Consider the following 24683-nt stretch of genomic DNA (forward strand, 5'->3'; position numbering starts at 1 on the left):
ATCCACTTTGTTTTTCATCAAACCGCAGATCCACAGTAGGACAGAGCAGCCAGTGTGCCTTTTGTTTTTAGCTCCATATGAAGAAAATAATAAAAAGTAGACCAAACATTTCACTCTAATAATTGAATAACCCACATGTTTTTTTTTTCTTTTCTATTCATTCTGGTTATAATAAGTAGTAGCCGATCATTGTTTATCACTGAATAGCAGTTTGAAAAAATTGACACATGAGCAGAAGTGAACAGAATCTCAAGTTCCGTCCCCCATCCTGGTCCCAGCGCTACATCTCCTCCACAAGGCTTTGACATATTTATTGCTTGACCTGTTAATACAATGATTCCACCAGTTGCTGCACTTCAATTATCGTGTTCTTTAACTCTTTCACTGTTCATACAACTTCGCGACTGGTATATCAAAATGCACCATGACATACCGTCTGGGACCACTAGGTGGCACTGCATGACGACAGAATACTGCTGCTTCAGCGCCCAGCTAAATTTTAGCTTAAACTTTAGAGGAACTGTTACCGTGGTCTAGAAAAAACACAAGAAGGCGAAGCTGGAGGAATACATTTTTGGATGTTTTTTTTTGACAGTTGCCTCTTATCGTGTAGAAAATATGGTATTGGTAATTTGTTTCCAGATTGATTATTAATTTAAGAATTTAACCGTCACTTTTAAGAATCTGAAACTCCTGAAAAATCATTCAGTTGATTAAGGATTTGAATAATGTCTTGCAGCAGGTCTTCAGGATGCGTGTTGCGTCTGCGGATCATTACCTGGAGGCCCAGACAGACGTCTTAGCCTCCGTAATTGAAATCCTTTTAAAGCAAAGTGGATCAGCGTTGGCCAGCGTGTCAGGATGTTGGAGTAGTAAACATCCTAATCTCTTACTCCAACTCTGGGAAAGACTTAAAGAGTTAACATAAGTTCACGTGTCGCAGCTGAGCGTGTTTGTGTTTGCAGTGTGTTGAAAGAGGAATAGATTGCTCTCAAGAGGTCAAAATTAGGATCTGTGTGTGTGTGTGTGTGTGTTTGTGTGTGTGTGTGTGTGTGTGTGTGCGTGTGTGGGTGGGTGTGGGCACTCTGGAAATGAATTCAGCTGCTGAGGTATTTTCCATTAAAACAAAAATCTTTTTTTGCCTTACTGAGAGCATTAACTATTTATTATGTGTCAGTCCTCCGGTGTGATTGCGTGCACGTTGAAGTGCACGCCTCAGGTTCTCGTACCTTCGTCCTTGTGTGAGATTGTTATCGCGCGTTTTGCATCTCCGCGCGGGCTCGACAAGCGCCGGCGTGAAACCCCAAACAACGCGGAAAGGGCACTTTGGTGGTTTGTTGAACGGCAAAACCAATCTGCTCGTGTCCATTTTAAACAGCAATGAGGGAGCGCGACGGAAGGGGAGGAGGTGTGTGTGTGTGTGTGTGTGTGTGTGTGTGTGTGTGTGTGTGTGGGGTGTAATCGCAGAGTGAGATTTTGAGGGAGAGTTTCTGAACAAGAGGGAGTGAGACTGAGAAAAGCAGGGGGAAAAGGGGGGGTGGCACTCTTAAAGGACTGCGAAGGCCAGATCACAAATAATAAAACAGAGAGGCAGGGAGGGAGGGAAGAAGAGGAGGAGGAGGAGGAGGGGGGGGGCGAAGGAAAATATGTTGAGCGGAGGGGAAGGTCGGAGAGAATGGAAGAGAGTGGTACGTGTGCCAGGAGCGCTGCACCTCTCGCTGTGACTGGTGCTCTTCAAGGATTCAGTCTCCCCTCTCTTCACTCTCTTGTTTTCACCTCCCCTTTTTTTTTTTTTTCCTTTTCTTCTGCATAGCAGTGGCAACGGATTGTTTTCTGTCGCGCCCCCCCCCCCCCCACCTCACCCGCCACCCCAATTTTCTCCCCCCACCCATTCCTCTCTTTCTCTCTTTTACTCTCTCTCCCTCTCTCTCTCTCTCTCTCGCTCCGTCTTTCTGTGACTTGCAACAAAAGACTGACGGAGTGAGGCTGACGTGTGGATGAATAGCCCGAACCTGCTGCGAGGGGAGTGAAGAAGGAGACGGCGGCGGGGAAGAGGAGGCTGAGGAGAAAAGACACAAGTGATCCGGCTCAAGAGGCGGAAGAGAGGAGAGCGCGAGAGAAGTGCTGATTGCTGGCTAAAGACGAATAGAGATCCAATTTTTTTTTCACCCTCTCTCCCCCTTCCTCTCCTCTGGAGATTCGAGGAGTTGAAGGCAGCCGCGGGTAGGGGGAGTGACGATCGCGGCTCTCGCTCTCCTGTCCTCCCCCTCACCCACTGCCCTCCGGTGCCACTGTCCGTTTGTTTTTTTTTTTCCCCCTCTCGAGAGTACCAGCCGTCTGAGGAGAAAAAGGGAAATGGAACTTCTCGGGGTGAGGTGACGGCGGAGGACGGATTTGGAAGACCAGCGTTTGGGGAGAGCGGGCGAAGACAGCGGAGGAGGAGAGGAGGAGGAGGAGGAGGAGGAGGAGGAGGAAGAGGAGGGAGAGGAGAGGATAACCCCGGGGCAGACTGCGTGAGAATACACCAACGCCCACTTCTTATTCTTATTCTTTTTTTTTTTTTTTTTTTTTTTTGGGGGGGGGGGGGGGTTCTGTCGGTCACTGCTACATTTCTTCTGCCATGTGCAGCACCTGATTTGAAGAATGTGGAGACAGCATTTCCCAGGCAAGGCTTCACATTGTTTTGTGCATTATGCATGTGTGTGAATGTGTGTGAACATGTTTGTGTGTGTGTGTGTGCACTCTGTTATAATAATAATAATAATAATAAAAAAGCTGTGTTGTTAGTGTGTGTGTAGGGGAGTTGGGAGTGGGTGGAGGGTGCGGGGGCGGGGGGGGGGGGGGGGTGGAGGGGGGGGGGGGGGGGTTGGATTTGGCTTTAAGGCTAATGAGCCTCTTATGTTTTCGCAATGAAGTGTGTCATGAAAACAGTGTGTGTGCGCACGAGGGCAAGCACCCATGTGAGCGTGTCAGTGTTTCCTCGCTCCTGAAACCGCAGAGCTGCGCGCAGCGGCGCGGGGAACGGCGTCATCGGATGGGCTCGTCATTTTGGAAGGGTCAAAGGTCACCGAAGGACGGGCCACACTTGAACTGCCGCTATTCCTGCGGGTTTTTATTTCTCCGGTGGCGATGCTGTGTGTGTGCGCTGGTTTGAGGTGGTTCTCTCTAAAGAGGAGGCCATGCTGTGACCACATGGTCGGTGGTTTTATCCTCGCCGCCCACTGAGCCAGTCCCAGTGTGCCATGGGGCAAGACACACAAATCTACCAGCGGCTGCTGAAACCATCAGTTGTGTTTATGTGAGCAAATTTAAAGCACTTTGAGCCCAGTTTGTTCAGTATTTAATACTGAAATAAGCAGTCATGTCCAGATGATAAAAGCATCCTGCTTTTTACTTCATTGTTGACATTCTCAGTTTTGAAGCAGTAGCTATGGCAGCAGTGGGACGAAAATCCCTAAAGTTGTGTATTTAGGAATTCCAGTCGATTGTATCTGAGTGCAGACCAGCGGGGATGCGTCTCAGCTGAGATTCCCTCCCGCTTCCTGCACGGTGTGTATGTGTGTGTGTGTGTGTGTGTGTGTCTCCACGCTCCCGACCTGGACGCCGGCGTTGGCTTCCTGTGAAGTAAAGCAGGAGAGCGCTGTCCGCTGTTCATCAGCACTGACAGCTGCTTTTGTCTGCGGACCCCGCTCGCTCGGAGGCCTCGCCGGTGAGGCACAAAAGACGCCGTTTAAAAAGAGGATGGATGCTTTTTCTTCACTCGCACTTTGCATTGTTGTCGCCGCTTCCCCACTTCTCACCACCTGTGATATCTTCATGTCAGCATCCGTGTTTTTTTTTTCTCCCCCCTTTCAGTCCAGAACTCTTTCTTACATCTAATATCACTCTGCCCTCCTCTCTCTCTCTCTCTCTCTCTCTCTCTCTCTCTCTCTCTCCTCCTTCACTCAGCCCCTCTGGCTTAACGTCTGGGTGGTGATAACTTTGGAGGGGGCGCAGGCAGAAGGGAGGACAAACAATGTCTTTGTGCGTCCACATAGTGGAAGAAGAGAGCGAGAGGTTGGGGTGGCGGTGCAGCCGGGCGCTGATAGGGTCCGGCGGGGGCCTGGAGGAGCCCTGCCAAAGAAAAGATTACACCTCCCCTCTTTTTCTACACATGCCAAGGGATCGTAAACACAGTCAAGAAAGCAGACACTCCCAGGAATACAGGCGCCGGACTCTTGTTAGCGTGTTCGAGGGTTTCACGTTTGCTTGTTTGAGACTCGAAGTTGCATGTGAGAGGACGCGTCAGATCGGCAGGATTTAAGAAAAAAAAAAAAAGAGAGAAGGAGCGGCGTAGAAGGGGGCATTGGCATGGAGAGCTGTGAATGCCCTTGAACGTTTGATTTAACAAGATCTGTGACATGCCTGATAATCGCCGATCGTTACTGGCTATCATCTGTGGGTGTGTGTGAAACTAAGTGCAGCCAAACTCACTGCCTGTGTGTGTTTCTGCGTGTGTGTGTGTGTGTGTAGTTTTGCATTTCTCTCTTTGTGGGGTCCCAAAACTGGGATCCGGGTGAAAGTTTGGCTCTCGGGCGGGACTGCTCAGGTTGTGCGTCGACCTCTGCTCTGGCTGCCCGGTCGGGCTCTCGGTTTGTGAAGTCGAGCTTCTCCTGCCGCGGTTTGTTGCCACAAAGAGAAGCCCACCGGGTTCTGAGCTTGTCCCCTCCCACCCGGTCTCACTCTTGGACAGTTCCCGTCCCCGGGCCCCCCCAGCTTGGGCGTTGCTAGGTAACCAGAACCAGCTGTTGGTCCTAAGCCCGCTGAGCTCTGCTTTTGGGTCCTGCTTCAAGCGCAGAGTGTTTTTTTTTTTTTTTACCAAGAGACTTGCTGTGAACCCAGCCGCCACCGCCGCCGCCGCCGCCGTGTCCCTGACATCACCGCGGCGTGGAAAGCTCCCTCACTTCCTTTTGTTTTGGCTGCTTTATTGTTCGGAGAGGGAGCATCCACGGCGGCTATCATGCTGGCCGGAGCAATTTAGAAGCATTTCGTCACCTTTTTTTCTTTTTTTTTTTTTTTTTGGCACAACAGTTTGGGGGGGAAAGGAGGTGGGGAATTGAAAGAGAAGGAGAGTGAAAAGAACCAGGAGGTGATGGCAGCTTGTGAGAAAGGAAAGGGGAAAAAAAAAAAAAATCACCTGTAATTTAGAAGTGGTTATAATGATGTCAGGATATAAAAGAGGGTCTCCACTTTGTGTCGTCCCCCTTTTAGAGAGGATACTAAACTGTCTCCCAACGCTATTAGCAGAGATTTGAGATGACACTGTACACAGTGGTATTATTCATGAAATCACAATGGTGGAGGTAAGTCAATACAGCGCAGGGTTCCCAGAGAGAGGCATTTACATTTCAAAGTGTGTGACAACCTCAAAAAAAAAAAAAAAAAAAAAAGAATCGCTGAATCTGAGGGGAGTGCATTAACTCCCAAATAAAATCGTCTTTGGAAATCAGCCGAGGCATGCTGGAGATCCATGAAACCGCAAAAACCAAAGCGCCCGATCTGTCAGGAAACAGAGCAGGAGAAGCGGAGATAACTCCTGTGTTGTGATGTTTTTAAAGACCAATTTAAACACCAGTTTCCAGAAGCTCGGGTTTTCAGTGAGGGCTTATTTTCCTTCATTGATTGTTTTGCGCTCTATTTTGGAGATTGTCGTCCTGAAAACTGGCGCTCACAGCGGCTGGTGGAGGAGCTTTTCATGAAAATGCTTTTTTTTTAAATCAGCCCTCCCAAACCAGAGAATTAGACCCCAGATTGTATTCTCAAAGGAGAAGCATGTTTCTACAAGTTCTTCTTTTCTCTCTCTCTCCCTCTAACGTTTAAAAAGATTACTTCTATTTCTGTTGTTAGTAATAAAAAAAAAAAAAAAAAAAAGAAAAGAAAAAAGCTTTTTTAGCATAGAACATCTGTAATCCATTTGTGGCGGGGAGTGTACGCCGCTGCCAGCGCTGCCAAAAGTTCTCGTACTTCCTGACGAATCATCCAGTTTGTGATTAGTGTCGGCGGAGGATGATATCAACCTCAGTCCATTCAAGCCCCCCCCCCCCCCCCACCTCCCCGAGGGACGCGGGAACACATGACCCCCGCTGGATGAGACCGTGCGCTGTCACACGGAACACGCTTTAGATTGAGTCAGTCAAGCTGTTGGCTTTGTTTCTTTAACACTCGCTGGCTTGCAGACAATGCTGGCTGTTGTGCTTTGATAAATACTTCGGGGACAATAACAGGAAATTGGCACAAGTAATTAGCTTTTGGCTGCCAAAAAAAAAAAAAAATCCTACAGCCTAATGTAAACCGTCTTCAGTCGTGTCGTCTCTGCCGTGCACAGAAGTTTATGTAACAGCAAATACGCAATGTGTTTTTTTATTTTTTCTCCTGCTCGGAGTGAGCGAGCCCGCCGCTGGGTGGGACTCTTGTGTTTGGACAGGAAGAGTCTTGGCCTGGGTTTTTGTTTTCTGGAGTCCAGGTTGTGGGTCTGGCTGATGGGCGGGACGGCTGGCGTCACCGGAGAGGAGAGGAGTGGGTGGGATCGACACAAGCTGAAAAATCACCACCGAACCAACCTTCTTTCTCCCGATTATCAAATAATTACCTCGTGAGTTTTATTTAACAATCTGAGTTTTCTCCTGAGTGCAAAATACTGTATTATCTCAACGTAACCCCAATTATCATTATGTAATTATTCCAGGGATACAGTCATCTCAATTCTGCAAACATATTTTTCTTGCTTGCGTTTCATACAGATGACTGTTATTACTGAGTCTCTGGGATATTCCATCAGGACCAATAACTAATCAACACGTGCTTTACAGTGACAGAAGTCGACACAGAGCAGAGCGGCATCCACACCACCAGTGATGAGTAAAGCTCAGTGGTTAAATATACCAAGGAAAACCATCATGTGCAGCTAATTCATGGAGTCCTGACTCCGGGATAAAGTGCTGTTGACGTGGTGCTGATGTTCATTGGACCGACAGTGAGAGATTAATGGAATTATCCAGCTCGTTGCAAACTGCCTTTAATTGCTCACCAGATTAGAAAATGTTTTGATTCGCTCAGTTTAAAGACTAAAATGTAAGATTACACTTCCAGGTATTGTAGGGACACCGTCTCAAATCAAAATATAAAAGCAGACAACCTCCTGAGACCTTGGCCGAAGCCAAGATTTCTACACAAATTGCAAAGACAAGAACTAAATTGTTTTTTATTTTCAATTGAAATCAGACTTACGGAGTTGAATGTAATCTCCCAATTTCCTAGTTTTGTTGTGAATCAAATTGACACCGGGAAGCCTTACACTCTGACACATCAGACACGTCTGGGTCGCCCGGCCTCGAAACAAATGAGCTGTTCTTTGTGACGAATTGAGAAATCGGTCGAGCTAATTAAAAGCGTAACAGCTCAAATAGAGAGGTGAGCGCAGGGCAGATGGAGAGTTTAAGAGGTCAACAGCAGATAGCAGGTCTGAAAATATGCATGAAAAGACCATCAGGCCTTCAGAACGACTCATTAGATCCACTGTCACATTCCTTTTAACGTCTGAGCATTATCTCCTCCAGCTATTGAAAAGGTGTAGATGAGGCAACTTGCTTGATCTGCTTGACCTCCGCGGGATTAAATGTAGTGTGAAGTGAAGTTACACAATCTTCAGACCTGAGATTAAAGCCCCGAAACTCATTAACCTTGACAGACAGTCCCGGCAGGCACGAGCGACTCGAGGTCGCCGCAGATCCGACCACAACCTTCCAGCCCAGTGTGCGTTGTTCCTTTACGCAGAACGCCAATTTGTTGACTTCTCCTCTGCATAAACTTTCTCTTTATTTACGGTTGGGCTTTGATTCTGGCCGTCGCAGGCGGCGGCGAGCGCCCTCCAATCAGGTCCCCCCGTCATTAGGAGCCACATTAACGGGCTGGTTAAGTGTTAATTATCCACAGATTTATCATGTGCTAAACGTGGCGCCGCGTTCTGCCTTATTAGGCCGAAGAAAGGCCATTAGCCACCAGGAAATAATTAATCAACAGCTTTTTGACCTACTTCCTACCAGTGATGCTGCTCCTTCCACCAGCTGCTCCTTGTTTGTGTGTATCGCTGCTATAAGCAACTCCCTGTGCTTTCATCTTGCAGTGTGTGTGTGTGTGTGTGTGTGTGTGTGTGTGTGTGTGTATATGCTGCGTTTGAGTGTGTTTCCTTGTGCGGCTGCTCGATGATGGAAGTATTTTTCCCAGTCTGATAATGAACTCTGCAGGAGTGTGATGAGAAGGCGCAGAGAGAGCAGCCGAGCCACAGGTGTTTGGCGAGCAGCGGTGTTCTGTCCAAGGCTGCCTCGCTGTAATGCATACCCCACACACACACAAACATACACACACACACACACACACACAAACACACATAATTTCAGCCTGAATAAACGACTGTGGCGACTCTTCTTATGGAGTGCTGCCTTCACTAGGAGCTCTATATAGAGGTGTAACTGCGACTATATCATTGTTATGTTGTTCTACACTTTCTATTTGTGTGCAGGAGTGTGTGCAGGAGTGTGTTTCCTCCATCAAACTGCACTAAGACTTTATTTAGTCTATACTCAACGCCATAATTGTGAATGTGGTCTTGGATTAATAATGGCGGTGGATTTATTAGGCTTCAATAACTCCAAAAATTACAGGCGGTTCTGAATTTTTCTTACAGCCTCGCCTCCTCAGCTGATTTGCTTTTGTATTTTTTTTTTTTCGTATTCAGATAATACAGGCAAGAAAAATGAACGTCCAGGTGAATTGTGGGGTCAGAATCGTGGATGATTTGGCTGCAGCGGCTTTATTGGGACTTTTCATTTAGCCATTTCCTCCGTATGCCCTCTCAGGACTGAAAGCCTCATTCAGAGAGTGAAAATAGGAACAAGTGGAGTTTCTGGTACAGGTCCAAATTATAAGCGCTATGCAGGGATTCTGATTTCTGACTTTTTCCAGCAGTGCATTACCTGAATGAGAGAAAAAAAAAAACTAAACTAAAGAAGCAGGAAATGTTGTGTTCAGGAGTTTTCACAGAACAGAGCAGTTATTGGTTCAGGCTGATGAACTCACACTGCAGCAGAGTGGACGGAGAAGCTTTAGCGGAGGTCACTGGATGCTGGGTTGGCCAAAGTTTTCACATTTGACCCAAAAAGATAACATACTGAAGATGACACTGCATTGCAGAGATCTGTGCGGTTTCCCAGAGTTCACCACAGCGAGTCGTTCCAACTGGAACTGGACAGTGGGCTTGTTTTTCTACCTGATGCTACTGGGATTCAAACCCACAACACCTTTTTTTTTTTTTTTTTTTTTTTTTTGCACCTTTAAATCGAAATCAAGACTATTCACAAATTGCTCACAAACAGTTTCACAACTCTTGCAACAGATTCGCAACAATATTGCTTCAAAAATATCCCACAGCACAACGATAATGTTTATGGGCTTCACATAATAGGCTGTAATAAAAAAAATTATCTCTCCATCTTCAAAGTATTTTAATAAACAGAGTTGTAAAATTTCGAAAATATCTGCTATAAAAGGGCACAAAATCAACGGCGAGCAAAGCGAGCAGGGTGTGAATCGTAAAAACAGCGCAGTAAAAAGCGACAAGATTTATCAGTTCGTCTAAACAAGTCTGTAAAACTGCTAATGGAGCATTATAATCAATTTACTGCGCTGGTTTGAACTCGGAAAATGAGGCCGCTCTGAAATTAAAGAACCACATTAGAAGAATGAGTTTGTTGCAGAGTTTCACTTCAATAAAACTCGAAAGTCACAAGAAACTTTTTTTTTTTTTTTAAGAATGATGAAAAGCACAGAAACAGAGGCCATGATAGACTAGGTTTTTAATATATTTATCTAAGATATCTTTCATTAACTTTCTTTTAGTCACTAGGGTCTTGCAAAAACAAAACAAGTTTTCAAATCTTTTTTTTTTTAAATACTGAGATTTTCTCCGCCGACATAGTTTGATAAGCGTGCGGTTCTGCTTCACCTGTGGCTGATGGAAACAGACAGAGAAACTCTTGTTCGCTCAGCTAAATGCACGACGTGTCGCTTTTCTAAAGCTGCGATATTAATGACGACGTACTAAGCTCCTCTTTAATTAATCCCTGATTCCTCTGCTCTCTGGTGGGCAGGAGAAGCAGACTGATACTCTTCATGTTCTCCGTGTGTGTGTGTGTGTGTGTGTGTGTGTGTGTGTGTGTGTCTGTGTGTGTAGAGCTACAGTATGTGGAGACTAACTTATAAAATGATCATTCAAAAAAGTGATCATATTATAAAAGCTTCTTTTCACTTTGAGATATATATATATTTTACATATTGTACAACATGGATTTGCTTTTCCACCATTTTGATCACTCTGAAAGCGCTTTAAGCCGTTACCCATGGGCACACACTTCAACATGGCAACACAGGGAATCAAACCTGCAACCTTCTGATTGAGAGACGATCACTCTAACAAGCCACAGCTGCCCCTTCGAAACTTGATGCTCAAGAAGATGAGTTTGATATCCTTTTCTTAAAAGTCAAACTGTTTCAATAATATGAGTATTACTACTAGAAAGAATAGAAACAGTGAAATAGCAACTTTTTAAATGTAATAAAGTCAAAAACATAATAACTTACAAAATAGTGCAACAGAATATATGAGTCATTGTTGTTATAACGTTTTGCCAAAAATGTGACGTTTTGCCAAAAATGTGTGTGTTTTTTAATGCTACTTTAAGGAGTAGCATTAAAAAACTTTCAAAATGTAAGAACAGCAGCAGATATTTTTATAATATGTAAATAAAATAGCATTTCTTGTAGAATTAAGCTTTATTTGCAGGATTTGGGCTGTGGACTTTTTAAAAATAAGTCCTGTTGATGGCATAGTGATCATACTCGTTCATTCACACGTACAATAGAACAACTTCACTCAATTAAGATGATAAAAAAAATAGTTTGCTGCGTTATTAAATTATGGAAAAGTTATTACATTATTGACTGAACTTTCAAAATGGCCAGAATTATAATGTTACTTATTATATTATTAGAAGTTATTAAATTCTTGGCTGCTACAGAGCATAAAACACACAAACCATCACATTTATATTCAGATTGGGCCTATTTCTGATAGGAGGATGTAAAAAGCTGAGCTCTGTCTGCTTTAAGCCATTAAGAAATGCACAGAAAACTCTCAATTAGAGACATTTTTAAAGTTGAGAATTTCCAAGCTGCGTTAACTTCCGCAGAGATGTTTTGCAGAAAATCCTGCCACGCATAGTAACAAGCTGATTGAGGAAATACATTTTTTGGGGGACTTTAAATTGTCAATTAGAGGCAGAAAATTGGTAAAACGGAGATCGGTAATTAATGCAGCCTTTTCCATTAACTGCCCAGAAATAATGAAACGAGCCAACTGGTGCAGAACTGAAGCGCGGCTAAACTGTCACGCCGACACTTTCCGCACGCAACCTCCTCTTTTCATATTCATTTATTTATTTATCTGTGCCATATCACGCACGCGTCATCTGTTTGCCGCGTGTTTCGCATGTCTGCGGCCGTGGAGGTCGCAAACACCGTCCTCGCTTCCCAAAAAGAAGAAAAAAATTTAGAGTTTAGAGGGACAGACACGGACCGGGCTGGCTTGGATGTCCTCTCCAGCAGCGCAGATGCCACTAAATAAAATATTTCATAATCCTGCCCAAATCCTCTAATCACCATGACAACAGGCAGCAGGGAGCCAGAGAGTGGTGGTGGTGGTGGTGGTGGTGGTGGTGGTGGTGTGTGGACCCCCCCTTCTTCTTCTTTTCCCTCCTTTTCCCTCTTTTTAATCTAAATTCGGGTCCACACTGTGACTCTGAATTTTCCCCCTACACAGTTTCCTTATCACCTAAAGAATGCATCACGCTGATCTTAAAGAGGGGGAAGGAAGTTAATTGGCTCTTTCTGGTGGATTCAGGCAGAGTAGGAAATGTGTGTGTGTGTGTGTGTGTGTGTGTGTGTGTGTGTTGGGGGGACTTTGATAAGTTATTACAGTGTGAATATTGTCACTATTAAAAGTTGTCTTTTTTTTTTTGCCTCTCCACCAAACCTTGCAGTGCAGATGTGGCCTTTTATTTGTCTGTACCGGTGAACTGTCTGCCGAGACAGTTTCAGACAGTTACAGTTTCTATCAGTCTCTGCGATCGTCTTTACTGTTTAGCTCGACATGCTCTCAAGTCACATGCCCATAGTTAGTGGAGAAAATTGACAAAACCTGCAGGGATGTGCATGAAATTGACATTCAAAATTGTGCAAAACAGCAGTTTCCATCAGTACATGTGTTTACATTGAGCCAAACTGAGTAGATCTTATAGCTTTTAGCCTTGGTAGTTTGAAGAACTTGTCTCCATTTTTTTGGGTCTCACTCAATTTCCAACAGCTGCCATCATTGTAATACAATTTGCTTGTGTTTTTAGAAAAGAAACGACTACAATCCCTTTTTTTTTATTGATATCAAAGTTGGAGAGGAGAAGTCATTACATGAAATAAGAAAAGACCCTGACTGCTGTCAGAAATGAGCTCTAGTTTGTAATATAACACCGTACACGAGTTTCAGAGTTCAGATGACCTTCAGTCAACAACGAGTTTCATTTGGAAGCTTGAAATATCTGTTTCTGTTTTCACTGATGTGATCATCACATTCAAAGATCAGATTTAATATTGAATGTGACCTTTGAGAAAGTGACAGAAGGATCATTTCTTCTTCGAGGACTGTGGAGAAAACAGCGTTGCACACAGAAGAAAAGGAACAAAGCTCGGTCTGGTGTTTTATCAGGTCCTGCTTGTTGCACAGTGCAGCATCCCATAACCTTATAGGTTGACTGAAACCACACAGCCTGCAGGAACCTTTGACCTTTGACTGGCCGACGTGTCACATGTTTGCGCTCACTTCTTAAATGCCCGTAAGTCTGCAGCCACACACATATCTTCATTTGGTGTGTGTGGAGAGAGCGGCAGCACGTTTTTGGTTTCCACCAACTTTTATCACAACTCTGGGACCAAAGTTAGAAAAAAAACCCACGACAACAATCCTGCTGAGGATTTTGAATCCTGTCGCTGTGTGGTTTTCTTCAGCGCGGAGCGGCGAAGGCCCCGCCGCCTTCTGCACACTGATAGGATAATGGAGGGGATGACCTCATGGGGTGAAAGGACCTGTTGCCTGGTAACAGTGTGGATGAGGTGTGTGTGATTGGGGTGGTGACATTGGTTGGGGGCGAGTGTGTGTGTTTGTGTGTGTATGTGGGCTATCGACCGGTGTTTCCAGGTAAAGGATTTGATCACAGTAGTTTAAAGTAAAGAGTCGAGTTCAAGAGTATCGATCCTGCTCAGGTGTGTGTGTGAGACTTTGTGTGTGTGTGTGTGTGTGTGTGTGTGTGGGGATGCTGATTGAGCCCGTCACACAGCGTTAAACACACACCTCCGGCCTGTGTAAACACATCCCGCTGCGGGCCGCCGTGCCAGCCTTTCACCCCGTCTTCTCGCGGCTCACTTGACTGTGTGTGCCAGACATAAATAATGAACTCCCTCTCCCCCTTTTTTCTTTCTCTGGCTCTCTGCAGGTATCCGGCCCCAGATCATGAACGGGCCCATGCACCCGCGCCCCCTGGTGGCGCTGCTGGATGGGCGCGACTGCACGGTGGAGATGCCCATCCTCAAAGACCTGGCCACTGTGGCCTTCTGCGACGCTCAGTCCACACAGGAGATCCACGAAAAGGTGCCAGATTCCATTCGATTTGATGCTCCTCTCTTCAGATTATTACCCACATGGGCACGACACCGCAGCGGCTTTTAGCTCCCCGATGAGTGCACCGGCTCTTTTTATGGCCTCATTGTTTATCTGGGTAATTAACTGTAATTAGTTTGTGCGGACTCACTGTCACTTTTATGTGTCCTTCTTTTTTTTTTTTTAAAGTGTGGACACTTTTAAAGTCTGCCCCATTATTCAAGAGAGAAAGAAATAACAGGGTAAACAAAGAATTTAAGCAGATTTTGTCTCGTGGTGTTTTTTACTTATTGGACTAGAGGACCAAACAGCGTGGCCTTTCTATATGTTTGCAGAGCTGTTTGCCGTCAGGACAGTGCAGAGGAGTCGTCTCTCCCTCTGTAACGCTTTAATGATATTTCAGCCCACTGGCTTGTTCAAACCTCCCAGTTCAAATATAATGGTTTCATCACCGACTCTAATCCCACTGGGCGCTGAAGTGCTGCTTTGTTAAATACGGAGGAGGAGGAGGCCGCTAATAGAAAGGCAGTGTAATTGTTCGCAGCCATTGTGGGTGATACATTTGTCTTATTTTACTGTCGATGCGCCGAAGCAGTTTTTACACCGCAAGTCGGAGGATTTGTCTTTCTATTCACAAAGAAGAAGGGAGAAGGCTTACTTCAAAATGCTTTGTTATGCTGAATGTGGAAAAAAAAATCCTCTTTATTGGTAATTTACAATTAGGAGAGGAGGTAACTTCACTTTTAAGTGAAACCACGGTGTAAATTAGAGTTTAAATTGAGAGGAATAGATACCTTTACTCCCACTGTTCATCGTAACCAAAATCCAAAAGTGCTTGTTTTTGAATAAATTTATAACATTATGAATAACTAAAAGGAACATTTGAATGCATGCATCACATTATGTATTTGCACTCTGAGTTTTAACGGCCTTGGGGGAAGAAACTATTTCTGAAGAACACTATTCCACAGACACACACCGAGACACACACACACACACACACTTGCACAAAGTCTTTCTTTCCTGATCTATTGATTCCCCTGATGGGAGCTGACTTCTGATAGCGGCTGGCTCCGTGTCAGGTTACCGTCCCCACCAGGAACACACACGCATGCCTAGTGCTGTCATGCCTTCCAGGAACGTTGCATTGATTGACATTCATATTCAGCTGATTTACTCCAAACTAACTCCTAACTATTACTTTCCATCCCCAAACTTTAGACGAAACATTTAAATATATAAAAACACACACACACACACACACACAGGCCCATTAGGGTGTTCTGAATACACACACACAGGCCCCATCTGGGACTATAGATGTTGGCAGCTATCCCATAACTATAACTGCACAGCGGAGTGTACAGATGGGGCGTGCATGCTCACGCACACACACACACAGTCTACGGCTCACGGTGAGTTTCAGTCATGAAGCGCTCTTCTAGTATATAAACAAAAATCACAAGGCGCAAACAGGAGCAGGCTGCCGTCTTCCTCTCTGAGCCGCCTGCCGATGAGCCACGCTCACCAGTTAAAGAATCTGAGTAAACTGGAGTCCGTGAGCTCCGGAAGACGCGGCCCGCAAAATAAAATTTTGTGGCTCCCTCCGAGGGGCGACGCGTTAAAAGAAATTCATTAGAAAGCACTCGCTGCGTATTATAAGTGATTCAGCACTGTCCTTGGAAAGACAAAGCGGGCCCATTGAACCGCAGAAAGATACACGGCGATGTGCTTTTTTTTTTTCGAGTGCCATTCACATTCACTGTATCACCGGTGGCAGCTTTTATGAAATGCTGCTATTTTAGTGCAGAAGTAAAATGGGCCGGCACTTACTGACGGCTGCGAGCGTAATCGAGCGAATCACATCACTCACACAGAAAATGTTGTGTAAATAAGAACGAAAGGACATTTCCAGAAAAAAAAAGGGACACCAGTATGAATTTGTCAGACAGTACTTTCCTTCAGCATACTGTCGAGCTTTGAACTGATGTTTTCTTTGCAGTTGGTTGGAAATGGTGACATTCACATAATCACATAATGTGATTGAGTGTCGCTCTGCAGTTTAATCTGCAAAAACATCAATAAAAGTGACACAAACAGAAACATTTGTTTTGGGCTATTTGAGCAGACTTTCTCCACTTTTTTTCACAGTTATAGTTCACATATGCAGCTTTGCTGTTTATGTTCCTGATAAGCGATACTTCCTGGAAAATACCACCAGGTTCTGCACTTACTGTGGCTTAGATTACTTCATTGTGCATCTAGTCATGTTTTTATACACGTACACAGAATTGTTGAAGTTTGAACTACTCCCAGCATCTGTTCTGCCGACCATCGAATCGCTCTTTGTAATTCACTTTTGTTCCAGCATGATTTGGAGAGAAAGAAATCTGCCATCTTTTCTAATAACTAAGTCTGAATGCAATATTTAATTAATTTCCTCACAACTTGTAACAAACATTTGCATACTGCAGTGGTTTTTTGCAAAATACAGTTCATTTTTTATGTGCATAAGTAGCATTTTGTGCAAATACAACAAATGCTTTCGTTCATAATGATCATATATTATTATAACTTTATTCGCATGCATATAGTGTGAATAATCCCAAAAACTCTACAGTAGTAATGATACAACGAAATGCAAATTCTTTGAAATTCTTCATTCTACAAGGCGGAAACATGAGCCTTATTGTAAAATGACACTATTAATGAACTCTGAGATGATCAAGCCTTTCTATTAACCACAGCAATACGCATCTACTGCACAATGCATGAAAAAGATAATTTAATATTATATTCCAGGTATTTATTACAGCGCTACTTGCTGCACACTCATTAAACTCCTCTGACAGTATATTTTCACGCTTCCTGCGATTTCCTCCAGGTTGAAAAGCAAAGCAAGGTGTTCATGCACTGTGGGAACTGCAGAAAACCGTTTTTTTCACACAACAGCTAATCAGCACAGAACTAAACCCATTTCCGTACTGGTTCCACTCCAGGTGAAGCACCTGCTCTCGGCTTTTATTCCTGTTTTCTTCAAGATTCTGCCTGGTTTTCCAGCATCTTCTCCGGCCGAAAAAAAAAAAAAAAAAATCTTGTGTGGAAAATGAAGCCTACGCTAAGTTAATTCAGTTAGCGCGTGGTGAATTTCAACCGGTTGTTTAACAGCCTGGACTTGTCTCTGGGTTTCCCCGGCAGCTGTCAGTCTGCCTCATTGTCCCGCCTGCTTCCACTCCAGCCTTGTTTGCATACAGTCTGAATGCATGGATTGTGACAAAAACCAGCTTTGGCAAGCCGCTCATTATGCGGCGAGCACGCAAGACAACCACTCGCGGTTTAGAGCGCGCGTAAACAATCCATTTGCATTTAGATGAAGAATAGCGGCCGTAAACTGGGTGATGGTGAAAGCAATTCACTCACACTGACTGCAACAAGTCATTCACACTGTTATGGAAAAAAAAAAGAAAAAGTATCAGTGTTAGGATGACGATGATTAGGAGCTGTAATAGAAACGCAGATGGAGATGTTGTGGGTGTAGCTAATGATCGCTGAAACGACGCGGCGATGATGACGATGATGACGACGATGATGATGACGATGTCGTCTCGTCCTCAGGTGCTGAACGAGGCGGTGGGGGCCATGATGTACCACACCATCACCCTGACCAGGGAGGACCTGGAGAAGTTCAAGGCGCTGCGCATCATCATCCGCATCGGCAGCGGCTACGACAACATCGACATCAAGGCCGCCGGCGAGCTGGGTGAGGCCGAGCGGCAGGCGACGGCGCGACGGCGAGCCGAGGCCCAATCTTTTCATCATTACAGGAGAAAAATAATAAAATGAAAAAAAAAAAAAAAGAATGACAGTGTAGTTTTTGGACGGTGGCCAAAACAAAGTCTGCTGGCTGTATTGACGTAACATAAACAACATATGTAAGAGGGATTAGCAGCAGCAAACAGGAGACGGAATGAAGCTGATTGCACATGCAGAGCAGATGCTCCAACCGATATGAAACTCTTCCTCTGATTCCCGCTCGGCCCCCTCGGCATATGCTTGGTATGAGGCCGGGGTTTAGACTCACATCCTGACTGATGTCCTAATTATTGTTGTTTGTGCTTCAAAATGTCAGAACCCTAATGCTGGATTTGTCTTTTTTTTTGGAGGACATAATTTGTAGTTTTAATGACTCGCTTATTGTCTTGTTGTTCGGTTTTTTACACAGTTCAGTTTGAATTTTTTGGAAGGTTTTAAGAAAAAAGCTAAATTTGCTGCAAATAAACTGATTAGAAATGTAAAGATTGCTTCATTTCAGCTCCATTGTTTGACTTTTTCCTTGTTGGAAAAAAACCTTTTCCAGGCATCGCCGTCTGCAACATTCCCTCGGCGGCCGTAGAAGAGACAGCAGACTCGACGCTCTGCCACATCCTCAACCTCTACCGACGAAACACCTGGCTGTACCAGGCTCTCCGGGAGGGCACGCGGGTCCAGAGCGTGGAGCAGATCCGGGAGGTGGCGTCGGGGGCGGCCAGGATCCGGGGGGAGACGCTGGGCCTCATCGGGTTCGGTGAGGACGTAACAAGCGCGTGCTTTGACCTTTGACCGTCAGAGCAAACGCCAAAAACTGCAGTTCTCTTCACTCCAGGCCGCTCCGGCCAGGCCGTGGCCATGCGGGCCAAAGCGTTCGGCTTCAACGTGATCTTCTACGACCCCTACCTCCAGGACGGCCTGGAGCGCTCGCTGGGCGTCCAGCGGGTCTACACGCTCCAGGACCTGCTCTACCAGAGCGACTGCGTCTCCCTGCACTGCAACCTGAACGAACACAACCACCACCTCATCAACGACTTCACCATCAAACAGGTGAGAGCGCGGCGCCGGTCGCACGTTTTCCTCTCTCCTCTGAGGAGCGACACGTCGAGTCTTTCTCAGTCTGCTCGCTGTGAGTGTGGGCCGGCGGGAGGGGAGGTGCAAATGAAGCAGACAATGCTGATAAAAGCTGTGAAAACATCGGAAAGCGGTATATCCAGCACTTGTTCTCAATTTTTCTTATCTTGCTGACGAATTTTTAAGAGTAGTCTTATATTGTAATCGATTAGCCATTAGCTGTAATGTCAGTGAAGCTGCAAGATCTTACTGGGTGTGAGTTGTTTGTCAATTCTAAACACCTGATTTTATTTTTCGTGCCTCAACAAAATCTCTGTCTAATCGAAAGCGATTATTTGAGGCTGGTAGGAGAGCTGTAGTCCAGCGGACTGGCAGCGGAGTTAGTGAGACGCAGGCATGTCTTTGGCTGCCGGCTCCTCTTTTGTTGGCAAATCGCAGCTACAGGCTGTTTGAACAACCTTTTAATGAGTGGTAAGATGCCGAGAACAAACACAGCAGGGAAACACAGGTGTCTGAAGGATAATGTATCTGGATGGTGGACGGGTGTTTTGAATCTCTATGCCTTGTGGTGGAGTTCCACTGCTATTCAGTCTGTTCTTTGTTGCAGTTTTGAAATTTTCCAGCTACCGTTTCAAGAAATCCTCAAACATATCTATATGAACACACTGCGTGTTTGTGTGCTTGCACACCGCGCCGATCGAGAGCTGCCAGCAGTGCAGTCAGTGACAAGCCAAATAATGCTTGTGACCGGCCAAGAGGCGGCTGCCAGCCGAACGGGCCGCCGGGCCAGCGGCCAAGTCACCGGCCTCTGTCCATCTACTCAGGCACAAGTTTGAAGGCGTTTAAATCTGAGGGATCAAGTGAGTCCTTGTAATATGACAGATTATTTCTTTGTCTCCCTAATGTGACAATGCAAGAAGCATTAGTTCTAAATCTTCTGGACATGCTCCTGTTGTTCATCTGGCCACTGCTGCCACCCGGAGGACAGAATGTGAACTGCACTGCATGTTGTGACTATTATAATAACATTTTAAATGTGTTTCTGTGCGTCTGCAGATGCGTCAAGGGGCTTTCCTGGTCAACTCTGCACGGGGAGGTCTGGTGGATGAGAAAGCCTTGGCTCAGGCCCTGAAGGAGGGCAGGATACGCGGCGCCGCTTTGGACGTGCACGAGTCGGAGCCTTTCAGGTGCCTCTTTCACTTTGACCTCTAATCATTTCTGAAAATAAATATGTTTATTGATTAGTTTTCCTGATTAGTCCAAATTGGCTATTTGGAGCGTCTTCCAGCCCTCTTGGGCCACTCTGCAGGCCGACTCGGCGGTCTGCCCCCCAGCTGAACAGGCCTGGTGGACTTCTAATGGGAGACAGCCAGGGAGCTTGTGGATCAGCCCGCCTCCAGCGGCTCCTTTAGCTGTGGAGGATTAGCAGCTTCGCTCTGAGTGCCTCCCTGACGGCCCCAGAGCCGCACTCAGGGTAATAATCCACTAGGCCGTTTAATTGTGACATGTCGTTTCATTCGCACACCCACTCCCCTGGAGCCGGCCCGGGTGGGTTGTTTCCTGGAGATCTGGTCGCCCACGTGTCAAAGCAATCGATTAATTGAGTTCATCTTTTATAATTCCTCGTTGATTAGTTTTATCACTCATATTGCTTTAAGTTTTTTTTTAACTTTGAAAAAAGTTTTATTTTTTGATTATGTTGTCTTTCTCTTTCTCTTCTTTCTTGCTGAGCAGTTTTTCCCAGGGTCCCCTGAAAGACGCTCCCAACCTGATCTGCACGCCTCACACCGCCTGGTACAGCGAGCAGGCGTCCCTGGAGATGAGGGAGGCCGCTGCCACAGAGATCCGCAGAGCCATCACCGGTAAAGGGATCCGCATTTAAAGCACCTTCAATCCCACAATGACTTTTTTTTTTTTTTTCTAATTCCTGGTCTCAACGTTCATCATTTTGTCTCACCGCCACGCAGGCCGCATCCCCGACAGCCTCCGAAACTGCGTCAACAAGGAGTTCTTTGTGACCACGGCGCCCTGGGGGGTGATGGAGCAGCAGCAGCCTCAAGTCCACCCTGAGATCAATGGTGCCGCCTACAGGTAGGAGGGGTGGCGAGCGCCAAGTCGCCCAGAGACCGGCCGCTCTGAGTGTTTCCTGTGTATGCTTGTAACAATTCTCTCTCTCTTTTCCTGCTCATCAGGCCGCCTCCTAGCTTGTATTTACCTAAAAGTTGGCTCACATGAGTGTAAAGTTTAGGCTCTACATTGTCTCAACCAGACTGAACTGCTTCTCTCACACAGCCGAGTGAACCAAACCATGGTACAGGCCATAGCAACGGGGGGAATGCAGGACAAATTATATACCTAATTCTCTGCCAAGGTAAATGAATACCACCAGCGGCTAACCAGTAACACCATGAATAAACCAACAGATCCCATGTAGCCCGTTTCTGCTCCGCGCTCCGACTTACATGTTCTGTAACTGTACCCTGCTGCTCCCCACCCACCCTCCAAGTCTTCCTCTGTCGCTCTCTAACGTCACATGACCAGGTGCGGTGTTGTTTTCGTCGGTATTCCAGCAGCGGAGACTGTATGTGAAAGATGGACGATGGAGAACGACATGGTGGGTTTTGGGACCAAACCTCCAACCATAATTAAGCTTGAAACATTTCCAAAAATCATTAAGTTACAAGTTCTTACGTGCTTCATACGTTATAGATTTTATGGCTCCTCTAATTGGAAGCTGTTACATCGTCCATCTTTTAATCAGCATCAGTCGGAGCTGTGTCTCTGTGAGGATGGAAGACCCGGACGAGGACCTGACGCTGTCGAAACAAGACAAACTTTGGTTTTTGTTCTACAAAGCAAGATCAGAGAGTCTCATGAAGCCACACGTTGAGCCTGGAGTCAGGTTCAGGAGTGTCCCAGAGATCCGAGCTGAACAGATTGTGATTGTGTCTGTTTGGCCGCTCGAACATGAAATGCACCTCAGAAAACCAAAAGTCTGGATTAGTGTTCAGAAACCAGCTTTGTGGCGGTGAGTTCAGGGTTTCTTGAGCCTGGATTTGCTGAACTTGCTTTGTGGTACAGCTCTATTTGAGATTAAAACTGGTTATTATTATTGTTATTATACGATACTTCCCTCTCCTTTTCCCCCCACTTGGCTCCCTAGAATAAAGGATCATGTCACTCAAACTACAAATAATTTAAATACTTCTTCTGAGCTCAGACTCCATTTCTACAGCTCTGCACTGACGGGGCTGAATGGGATGTGAATACTTTTCATCACAGCTGCTTATTTTAGCACAAATCTCTGACAGATCACGTCTGTACATGCTGACCAACAGCAAAGGGGGAAAGGGGCAAAGGGTTTATTTTTGTCCAAGAGGCTAAAAATCTCCAAAAAGAATATTAAAAAAAATCCATCTGGATTTGAAAAGTTGTAGTTTGAGTGAACGAGCCTTTAAAGTTTCGCCGACACCTGATCAGGACCTCTAACTTCATCACACACTGTCTCCATGCCGTTGACCTGTTTATCATGCTTTTCTACTACGTAACATGTCATTTCTGAAGAGGTGATGTTGCTCAGCGGGTCCACAAAACCACTGATTCCTCTCATATATCCTGTATATTCTTACATGTGCATCATTTTGGGTGAATTATTTATACAGCGCTTCATGAAGTTGTTTGTATTCTAAAGTGCTTAACAGGCGATTGAGAAATGAAATAAAGTTACTGAGAGGAACCGTCATGTCTCCGTCGTCTCCACTGACGCCCTTCCTTCCTGTCTCCAGATTCCCTCCTGGCGTGGTGGGCGTCGCCCCCGGTGGGCTCCCCGGTCCTCTGGAGGGGTTGGTGCCCGGGGGGGTGCCCATCGCCGCCCACACCCTGCCCCCCGGTACCCATCCGTCACAGGCCGCCTCACCCAACCACCCCTCCAAACATGGCGGCGACGCCATGAGAGAGCACATGACTGAGCCGTAGGACTGCTGCTGTCTGCCTGAGCGTCGGGAGAGAACAAAAAACAAAAAAAAAACAAAACAAACCCAGCAAGTCAACCATCCAACTGTTTGCTTGAACCTACCAGCAGACTGCCGCCGGGCAGCGTCTCATCTTCTTTTCTATGAGGCCACGAGAGTGGAGGACAGTGGACGATCAAACTCTCCGGAGCTGCCACACTGAGACGGGGCTGACCTTCAAAACCAGGCGCCGGACTTCTGGAACCCTCATCTGTTCTCCTTCCTCCTTGATTTCAAGTGATTTTTCTTTTTCTGGTTTTTTTTTTTTATCTTTAAGTATATCACAGGGCGAATCCTCCGGCCCTCCGGGACACGCCGACAGGACCCGAGCTCGACCCGACCTCGACCCCCGCCCCCCCCCCCAGTCCCCTCAGCTCCAAACACGTCTCCCATCACTTTTTATTTTCTACCGTTATCTTATGTGTTTCTGTTGCAAGTGAATATGTGTTTTATTTTTGTTGTTGTTGTTTTTTTCGGTGTGTGAAAATGAATGAATTTACAGCTCAGACAAGAAAACAGCAGCCGCCGTCTCCATCGCAGACCTGGACGCCATCTTTTGTTTTGTTTTGTTTTTTTCTTGTTGTTGTTGTTCATCTTGGAGGCTCCTGAATGTAGACCTGAGGTTTGGGGGCGGTAGATGGAGGAAGACTTATCAAAAGATCAATTAAAACCAAAAAAAAAAAAAAGGAATTTAAAAAAGGAAAATCCATCTGTGGATTGATGAAATCCAGTGAGTGTTGCTGTAACTCCTCGACCTCTGGTTATTGTCACTAACAGCAGATACTGGCTGTTCACCAGGCAGTCGAAAGAGAAACCCAGTACATCCTTTACTGACTCAGGAAGAAGATGCTAAATCTGAACCGAGAAAAAAAAAAAAAGAAATCTCAATTCCTGAACTCCTGCTTTTCACGTCTCCAATTCTTTCTCCATTGTGTTTCTCTTTCTTTTCTTTTCTTTTTTATATCTCCAATGTACATTTTTTGATGTTGAAGGTTTTCACTCCGGTTAGATTTGTATTGCCTTGTTAAATGTTCATATGAGTGTAGTCTTTATGTGAGCGGCCCTCCTCCTCCTCCTCCTCCTCCTCCTCCTCCTCCTCCTCCTCCTCCTCCTCCTCCTCCTCATAGTTTCTCCTGATTTCTGCTCTGATGGAAGCCAGCCGTGGCTCTCGGGAGGTAAAGCAGCAGCAGCAGCAGCCACATTCATCCCTTTAGTCCCGTGACGATAGCAAAGAGACGGCTGCTAGCAGATTGTTTGGTTTTTAGTGTGAGTATTTGTATTTGTTTCTTGTACAAGGTGAACATATAGCATACAGTGCAGCTGGAACCAATAAATAAAGCTTACTGTTCTGACTGACGGCCGCCTCGGAAACCCTTCTTTTTGTGGGGATCGGTTACTTATTCAACGACTCTTAAGGCATTCGCTTAAGAAAAGGAAGCTGTTTTTCATGTTTTAATAAGATTTTTTTTTATCTGAAAATATATTATTCATTTTTTTCTCTTCTGTGAATGAATTAATTAACTTCCACCCAAAAAATGAAAAAGAAAAAAAATCATTCCATTACTGCCACAGTGAGAAGAAACTACATCACAGTTCTGCTTTTTTTTTTAATTTTGTTTTCAACCTGCTCATCACTGCTATGATATTAAAAGAATGTTGCCCTGAGGTAGCAGATCTCACTCTGTGAATACCTATTATTCATTAATTCACATATGCAAAATCATCCACACTAAATGTCAACAAGATGCCGTGCACTCAGCAATTAGACATTTGAAGACCTTGTTTACCAAAATCTGAGTTTCAGACATTCAAGAAGTCTAACGTGTGTCGATGAAAGATAGGAATATAAATGCCGGCACACCCACCAATTAAATGCTAATGCTGCAGTTTATTAGTTTCTCTTCGTCTTCTGTGACTCATGTGTAGTGATTCTAACATTTCAAGACCTTTATTTGTTACAAACACACAACATGTGTTTAGCGCCTGAGACAACA

At 45.4% G+C, this 24683-nt stretch overlaps 1 protein-coding gene across 5 annotated transcripts in view; it reads left to right on the forward strand.

Moving 5' to 3' along the window:
• Positions 1–22716, forward strand: part of ctbp2a (C-terminal binding protein 2a) — a 66685-nt gene extending 43969 nt beyond the window's left edge. Inside the window, exons 2-10 of one of the 5 annotated variants that reach the window (XM_030106127.1) lie at positions 13635–13789; positions 17414–17558; positions 18156–18362; positions 18441–18655; positions 19736–19866; positions 20414–20541; positions 20647–20770; positions 20972–21044; positions 22460–22595. In XM_030106127.1, the coding sequence (XP_029961987.1) occupies positions 13635–13789; positions 17414–17558; positions 18156–18362; positions 18441–18655; positions 19736–19866; positions 20414–20541; positions 20647–20770; positions 20972–21038 (1172 nt within the window). In that variant the 3' untranslated portion in view covers positions 21039–21044; positions 22460–22595. Of the gene's footprint in view, positions 1–2578; positions 2666–13634; positions 13790–17413; positions 17559–18155; positions 18363–18440; positions 18656–19735; positions 19867–20413; positions 20542–20646; positions 20771–20971; positions 21045–22459 lie in introns of those variants that run through there. The other 4 variants (XM_030106129.1, XM_030106128.1, XM_030106130.1 and 1 more) reach the window with 4 other exon arrangements.
• The last annotated feature ends 1967 nt before the right edge of the window (positions 22717–24683 follow it).

This window comes from Salarias fasciatus, chromosome 13 (assembly GCF_902148845.1).
Source record: "Salarias fasciatus chromosome 13, fSalaFa1.1, whole genome shotgun sequence".
Classification (NCBI taxonomy): Eukaryota; Metazoa; Chordata; class Actinopteri; order Blenniiformes; family Blenniidae; genus Salarias; species Salarias fasciatus.